Source organism: Pelmatolapia mariae, linkage group LG16_19, assembly GCF_036321145.2.
Source record: "Pelmatolapia mariae isolate MD_Pm_ZW linkage group LG16_19, Pm_UMD_F_2, whole genome shotgun sequence".
NCBI classification, from domain to species: domain Eukaryota; kingdom Metazoa; phylum Chordata; class Actinopteri; order Cichliformes; family Cichlidae; genus Pelmatolapia; species Pelmatolapia mariae.
Window position 1 is genome coordinate 16,935,652 of NC_086241.1, and position 7,646 is coordinate 16,943,297.

At 39.8% G+C, this 7,646-nt stretch overlaps 2 protein-coding genes across 2 annotated transcripts; both read left to right on the plus strand.

The window, feature by feature from the left end:
• The first annotated feature begins 207 nt into the window (after positions 1-207).
• Positions 208-1,794, plus strand: hoxd11a (homeobox D11a). Its single transcript, XM_063499049.2, has 2 exons — positions 208-900; positions 1,559-1,794. The coding sequence occupies exons 1-2, from the start codon at positions 300-302 to the stop codon at positions 1,792-1,794; spliced, it is 837 nt and encodes a 278-aa protein (XP_063355119.1). The 5' UTR covers positions 208-299.
• A 3,878-nt stretch (positions 1,795-5,672) lies between these two features.
• On the plus strand, positions 5,673-7,446 carry hoxd10a (homeobox D10a). The gene is made up of 2 exons (XM_063499068.1): positions 5,673-6,431; positions 7,180-7,446. The coding sequence occupies exons 1-2, from the start codon at positions 5,673-5,675 to the stop codon at positions 7,444-7,446; spliced, it is 1,026 nt and encodes a 341-aa protein (XP_063355138.1).
• The last annotated feature ends 200 nt before the right edge of the window (positions 7,447-7,646 follow it).

Sequence of the window (7,646 nt, forward strand, 5' to 3'; positions counted from 1 at the left end):
GGAGAGGAGTTGCCTCTGCAGCCAGAGAGCCAATGGAGTCTCTTGCATGCGCTCACATGAGTTTTTCCGGACAGTTTTTAATGACTGATATTGATGTATGGTAATTTCTTAGCTGGATCACATGACACAATTACCTCAAGAATCGATCAAGATGTATTGCAGGTCTGCCTACGTTTCCAATTTTTTCTCCCTGGCGGGGTCTTTCCACACGCCTGTGGTGCTATAGATGGACAAAGTTTAACACAGCAAAGCTGCCAATTCTTTTCCTCTGTTGCAGAGAGGAAAACTGAAGAGGAGATATGACGGAATATGATGATCGCAGCTGTGCGTCAAATATGTTTTTACCGAGCTGCACTTATTACGTTTCGTCGCCCGATTTTACATCAGTCTCCTCCTTTCTACCCCAGACGACTTCGTGTCAGATTAATTTCCCCTATTCTTCCAACATAGCTCAAGTCCAACCTGTTCGAGAAGTCGCTTTCAGGGATTACGGACTGGACCATCCCAAATGGCACTACAGGGGCAATTACGCGTCTTACTACTCAACGGACGAGATAATGCACCGGGACTTAATCCAGTCCTCCAGCAGCAGGGCGGATGTGATATTCAAAAACGAGTCCTTGTATGGCCACCACGGAGGGACAGGCTCGCCTTGCAATTTCTTTACCAGCGTGGGTCGAAATGGGGTTCTTCCCCAGGGCTTCGACCAGTTTTTTGACACTCCTAACTTGGACAAGCCCAACGCGGAGCTCCCCAAACAAAAGACAGACTCTAACGTTCCGGGTGATGCTGCGAATAACAATCAGGCTTTGACCAAAGTAGAACAACACAAAGCTGATCAAACCGGGAACGTCGACGAGGACTCGTCCTCCAACTGCGGCGACAAGATCAACCAGCAAAGTAAGTCAGTAAGGATATACTCCTATGTGTGTTAGACATAAGATGAACAGTCCAGATTTTAGAGGGTCTGGATTGCGCCATTTCCACCGCCGTGACCGTGCAGGGTTATATGCTTCTTTATAAGCATGCAAAAGCTTTTATATCCCAATAAGATTTACTTTACGGTTGTAAAGGTATTTACAATGGGAAACCGTTAAGTAACCATACTTAAAGGCCTCCTTGTGTCCAATAATAATACCTTGTTGCCAGGTTTGATTTGTTTTGATAGGACATTAGAGGAATTTTTTTGTGACTCTATATTTTATACTTTAGTGCTGTGCAGATATAGAAATATAGTGAGGAAATGCAGACTGGGATGTAGTGGAAAGTAACCAAACACCAACATGTAGATGATCATTTGCGCAATACTGACTAATTTTCACGGGAATACCTGTGTTGGTTATTTCAGTCTACGCTCATGTGTGTGTGTGTGTGTGTGTGTGTGTGTGTGTGTGTGTGTGTGTGTGTGTGTGTGTGTGTGTGTGTGGATGAGGAAGTTTATTTTTCAGAAATAAAGAAATAAATCTATCAATCTGCTCTCTTTGCTATATTTCAAATTTGGGAATTTTGGCATTTGATGTAAAATCTGGGAAAACTCTTTTTTTTTCGTCTTCCACAGGTTCATCAACCAAGTCCAGGAAGAAGAGGTGTCCCTACTCCAAATACCAAATCCGAGAACTTGAACGAGAGTTTTTCTTCAATGTGTACATTAACAAAGAGAAGCGGCTCCAGCTGTCCAGGATGTTAAACCTGACAGATCGGCAAGTGAAGATTTGGTTTCAGAACAGAAGAATGAAAGAGAAAAAGCTAAACCGCGACCGTCTACAGTATTTCACTGGGAATCCTTTGTTCTGATACCTGGCATATCACACACAGACACACTCACACGGGGGGAAAAATCGCAAACACTTTTCCAAGTGGCTTCGTTGTCAGCTGTGAGTAACAGTTGATTTCACAAAAATCTGGCTTTAAAAAAATTAAGTTGCCCATATTTTGTATCATTAATATTTTTGCACCAACTCTTGCATTTAACCTGTTTATTTGTATTCTCATATTTTCGCGTTATCGGTAGCAGAAATTTCTGCAAATTGCGAGCTGTGCTTTGAAATAATTTATATTAAATATATGTAGGCTTCTTTCTTCTCTGAATGTATATTTGTAAGGCGCATGCAATGCAAATTGTGGTGTGAATAAAAGTACGAAAATAAATATGCTGTCACGATACCGATCACATGGAGTCAACGAAGTTTTACAAAAAACAAAACAAAACAAAAAAATCTTTACATCAGGAAAGATTTCGGAATAATTTAGGCGCTTGCAGTACTGTATGGTCCCGTTATTTCCTTTGCTTTGAAACACTTGATTGTTTACTAAACCTTGAACCGTCTAGACACTATAATAAAAGTAGCTGTAAATGTCTAAATAGGGGGCTATTGGACTTTGGTGTCCCAACCCCCAGACCACATGAGGACTGATTCTCCTTCCTGTCTTAAAGTACTTTAACTCCAGGCTAGAAATGCTTTGAGAATTTCTGCGCATCGTTTCCATATTTAGCTCATGCTGGCATATTGGGGCACTTGCAGCTAAAGAAATTGAAGACAATGGGAAATATTGTAACCAGGGCGGTCTTCTAGAAGGATAAGTATGTCTTTTTCATGTTTCTCTCCTTTTGCAGTATTATATGTTTCCTTATGTAGGTGAAGCGATTCCATCTTTGTGTAGCTTCACCATACACGAACCATCAAGCTGCCTCTGCAAAAAGTGAAAAAAATTTGAATGCCATAAAAATATAAGGTGCTGTATATCCTTCTCTCCCTTTTTTTGTAACCAGTAGGGGGGACGAACTAAATAAATGCACCAATTTCGGACAAAACAGCCGCTTTATTGATAATTCATTTGTTAAAAGATATGCGATCGCTCATTTATGCAACAAAAATTACTCCCATTTTTTTAATGTCAGAAAAAGAAAACCTCTACAGAGTGATTTTTGCTCATTTAGTACCACCTGGGTTACATTTACCGTTTCCTTCCCCCAAAAGGATATTAGAAAACTGAGGTTTCATTAAGCATTTAGAAGGGTGCTCAGCTTGTCCTGCAGTGCAATTGTATTACCAACTGTGAGGGGCGTTTCACTTTAATTCTCAGTGTAGCCACAAGAGGGCACTCTCAGTTTTTACAGCCATGCAGTCAATTTCACATCAACCCCACATGAAAGCCTGTCAGTGAGGGAATAATCAGTTCAGCAAGCTGTTTGTTTACATTTCTATTTTAATTATTACTTCTTCCAGTCCACTAAATTCAGCAGGGTTTGCATGTTGCTGTTTTTTTTTTATTTAAAGACTCATTCCCTTCAAAGTGTTTCATCCTCTTTTTTAATGAACTGATAAAAAACCGACAAAAAGAGAGCCTTGAGTTTCCTTAAAGAAAATAAGAACACTGTTAATCAGAGAGCGCATTACATTTGTACTTAATGCTTCTCTGAAGGGATGAAATTCCTCATGAGTGTCTTGAAAACAGCAAACACAATTTCAAATAATTTTCATGCGTAACCAAATGACACCAGGAATATAATTCTGTTCCGTTTCTTTGTTTGTGATCCGCATCATAAAGGCTTAGACCTTTACCTGAGGGCCGCATGGGCCTGAAGGCCAGTAATATCTCATGTTTATGCTAAAAGGAGCTGTGAATATTGACCCACATTTGCTATATATGTATTTCTGTTCAAATATATATATATATATGTATATGTAACATATATATGTAACGTTTGTTTCTTTTATTTTCATTGTCAAATTCTCGTCTATTTGAGTCTAGCTATTTACTTTGAAAAAAGGTACAGGTACTCCGAATAAAGACCGAGTATTGTCGCAGTTTTTAAGCTTTCTTGTTTTGCTTGTAACTAAAATCAGCCAGTATTTTTTTTCTTGTTTTTAGATTTTTTCTTCGTTTTTTAATTTTACGCGCTCTACTCCAATGTTTTAAATACAAGTGAATCTCTTGTTATTTTCTTTAAATTTTCACTGTTAATTTTTCCACTGTTAACAAGACTAATAATGACAGCAATGATGTCAACGAGTGTACGTATCCTTCGGACCATTTGACTTAAAAATATATTTTGGATCAATGTGATGTATAAATTGTTGATTTTGCCTGAAGAGCATACTGGCTTCCAAATGAGTTTTTTTTTATTGTATGTTAAAATGTTATCTTTGCAACATTATTGGAAACATGATAATTAAAAAAGAGAAAAAATATATATCCGTTATCATTTGCCTCATTTAACTGTTGTTAAGCTTTATTTAAATAGCTATAACTGCTGCATATGGTATTCTAGGTTTTTCTTTTTTGACAATCCCGTTTGCATACCACACGTGTTTGTTTACAGCCAACTATAAATATCGAAGAGCCTTAAAGACAGCCAAACGGACGTTACACATCTTCTCTTACACACTGTATAATTATTTCAAGCTTGTGCCATTACTATCAAACACATAAGGATTCCCAGTATTACACTTTTTTGTAAAGGCCGTTAGAGTCAGTGGCAAGTACTGGCATGACCTCTGATTTGTGATCATGAATAATTTCGTGGACAGTGTTTTTTTCCTCTCTAGTTTAACAGGCAGTACACGTTTGCCTTCCTTACGAGCGAAAACAGTGAAGTATTTAGAGAATACTGTGACTGTGAGCACAGCCACGGTCAAGCAAGTAATTTTGAATTCTGCTTCTGAGCGTCAATAACGACTGAGAAAGCTATAACGTTGACCTTCACGTTTTTACCAGTCTGTGAGTTAAATTTGTTAAAGGTGTGTGTCCACCTTTCACATCATCTTATGGATCTTCTGGGTATTTTAAAAGCTCATATCTTCTAGGAAACGGGGAAACCGTTTCCTCTTTAATAGAGAGATTCTGTGCACCTTAATTAAGAAAAATCATCAACAATAAGCCTTTCATAAATTGGCAAATCATAATGAAAAAAGACCAAAAATTAAATGGATGAAAGGAGAAAGCGTTACATTTATACTTAGTTTATTCTTTTGTTACATTTTTAATAAAAACATAATTGAGATATATGCTGCATATGTTTAAAAATATATGCAGGGAAAGCATTCTTAATGATTACAGCGGGTGACGTGTGAAAGGTTAAATAAAAATAGCCTTGCATTATAATCAGCAGAGCTGCTACATTTTTTCCAAATAGTCTGCAGTTGTCGCCTATGCGCCATGCAGGCACCCCCACCCCCCTCCCCACACACCTACACACACGCACACCTACACACACACACTCTCGAGAATGTCTTCCACACAAAGAGACACGCATATGCTTCAGGTTGGTGCACGGATAAACACTTAAACACTTCACGGCGCGTCTGTCGTTATAAATCTGAGACTCGATTGAAGGCGAGCAGTTTTTGTTGGGATTCAAATTGTCCTTTCGACGCATTTCTTTCAATTTCGCGAATAAGTCTCCAAGTCCCGCGATGCCCGGTGGAAACGTGCGCGACTCTCTGCAAAAACCAATTTCAAGTCCGTGTTGTAGGTGTCGCTGTTGACCACGTCTGCATCCGCAGTGCGAGTGTGTGCAGAGAGAGGAGGCTGCGTCTCAAGGCCATTTTCAAATCTCATTGGTGGGCTTGTCATGTGGTTGGGAGGCATCCTGACTTACAGATTGTTTTTCCTAGATATGTCAGCTTACAAAGGACATCTCTCTCCTCCTAAGAACTTAAATTCAAAAAATGTCCTTCCCCAGTAGCTCTCCTGTGGCAAATACATTTTTAGTGGACTCTTTAATTGGTGCTTGCAGGACGGACAGCTTTTACTCCAACAGCAACATGTACATGCCGTCTGGCTCAGAAATGGGAACTTACGGAATGCAAACCTGTGGACTCCTGCCGTCTTTCGGCAAAAGAGGGGAGGTCAACCACCAAAATATGGGCATGAACGTCCACTCGTACATACCTCAGATAGATAACTGGACTGATCCGAGCAGACCCTGCAGAATAGAGCCGCCCAATCAGATGTCAAACTGTACATTTTCACAGAGCATAAAGGAAGAGAGTAACTGCTGCATGTACTCCGATAAGAGAGTACAAAAAGTCAACTCTTCAGAAGTCCCCGCATATTCTAACGTTATTCCTGAATCGTGTCCGGTCGATGGTCCCGAGATCCCGGTTCCCGGCTATTTCAGACTGAGTCAAACTTATGCCAACGGGAAACATCAGGAAAACTACTGCCATGAAGCACCGAGTCCAAACGCGACACTGATGCAGCTCAGCCGGGTCACCCCGAAACCGCAGCCCTCTTCGGCGTCTTCTAATTTCTCGGAGGTGGATAAAAAAATTGAGGACGCTTCGCAAAACCCGGAAACCGCAAGAACGCCGGTCCCCGTAGAAAGCCCGGATCCCAAGTCCGGCTCGGAGGAGAAAAACTGCTCAGTGGAAGCGCCTGTGTCCAGTCCTGAGCTGCTACAGAAGGAAGGGAAAGGTGGGTTGGCTGTAATGAAAGCTTTTATCTCGTGGCGCGGTGCTGAGAAAGCTCCAGCATCATAAAACCAAGTATAAAACACAAACAACCCTAAAGTCGTAATGTTTAATGAGAGTCTTTCTCAGGTTGCACTGATAGGCAACAGAGAATGGTTTTACCATGCAGCATGAAGCCTATGTCCCCCTGTTCTTTGGATATTTAAAGTATATACATTTTTTTTTCTTGTGTTATGTGAGCATATTGCACAGCTTTCATAAATTGAAACGTTAAATCAAGCTCCACTGATTAATTCTAACATCTGTTTGGCAAATGTGTGAACTTTTAAGTTTTGGAAAAAGATGAAAAATGATGATGAGAAATGTCACCCTAACCCCAATCCAGTTTTGACAATTTGCAAAATTAGTCAAATATATCAAAATTCTTATGAAATCTTACACGATTCATATTAATTCACCATTTAAATCAGGATTTACAGAAAAAAAGATCAGGCCATATACACACGTATTCCTCGTGTGCGGGTTGATCATTTGGGGTTTCATTTCATTTTTGTTTTATTAGTGATGGCATGTGAGTGACTAATAACAACCCATGCATTTTATTTATTCAGGGAAATGTTGTGCGTTATTTCCCAGAGGTGAAATCCAAAGCAACTGATGAGCTTTTTGTTCGAGAGGACGCTCAGTGCGTCGCTAAAAGAATAAAAAATAAATAAAAAATAAAACTCTGATCTCTCTGATTTGAATCCCTGCAGACTGCAAGAGTGACACTCTCAAAAACAACTGGCTGACAGCAAAAAGTGGGAGAAAGAAAAGGTGCCCCTACACAAAGCACCAAACCCTGGAGCTGGAGAAAGAGTTTCTCTTCAATATGTACCTGACCCGAGAGCGCCGCCTAGAGATCAGCAGGAGCGTTAACCTGACCGACAGGCAGGTCAAGATCTGGTTTCAGAACCGCAGGATGAAGCTGAAGAAAATGAACAGGGAAAACCGCATCCGTGAACTGACCTCAAATCTCACCTTTTCGTGAGGCTGCATGTGTTAGCTGTCTTTCCTCCTCCTCGTCCTTCACATATTAGTTTGATGCTTTGCTGGCATTGGACATTTATCTCAAAATCAACAAAACTGTGACTGTATTTGCCAATCTTAGTATTTTTTATTTGTAATATTATTATTATTATTATTATTATTATTATTATTATTATTATTATTATTATTATTTTGCGTGGC

Excerpts from the sequence above, each read along its gene's own strand:
- hoxd10a (XM_063499068.1), top strand. The coding sequence starts at position 5,673 with ATGTCCTTCCCCAGTAGCTCTCCTGTGGCAAATACATTTTTAGTGGAC. Across the intron at positions 6,432-7,179 it reads AAGGGAAAGGTGGGTTGGCT|AGTGACACTCTCAAAAACAA; the intron begins GTAATGAAAGCT and ends GCAGACTGCAAG.
- hoxd11a (XM_063499049.2), top strand. The coding sequence starts at position 300 with ATGACGGAATATGATGATCGCAGCTGTGCGTCAAATATGTTTTTACCG. Across the intron at positions 901-1,558 it reads CGACAAGATCAACCAGCAAA|GTTCATCAACCAAGTCCAGG; the intron begins GTAAGTCAGTAA and ends CGTCTTCCACAG.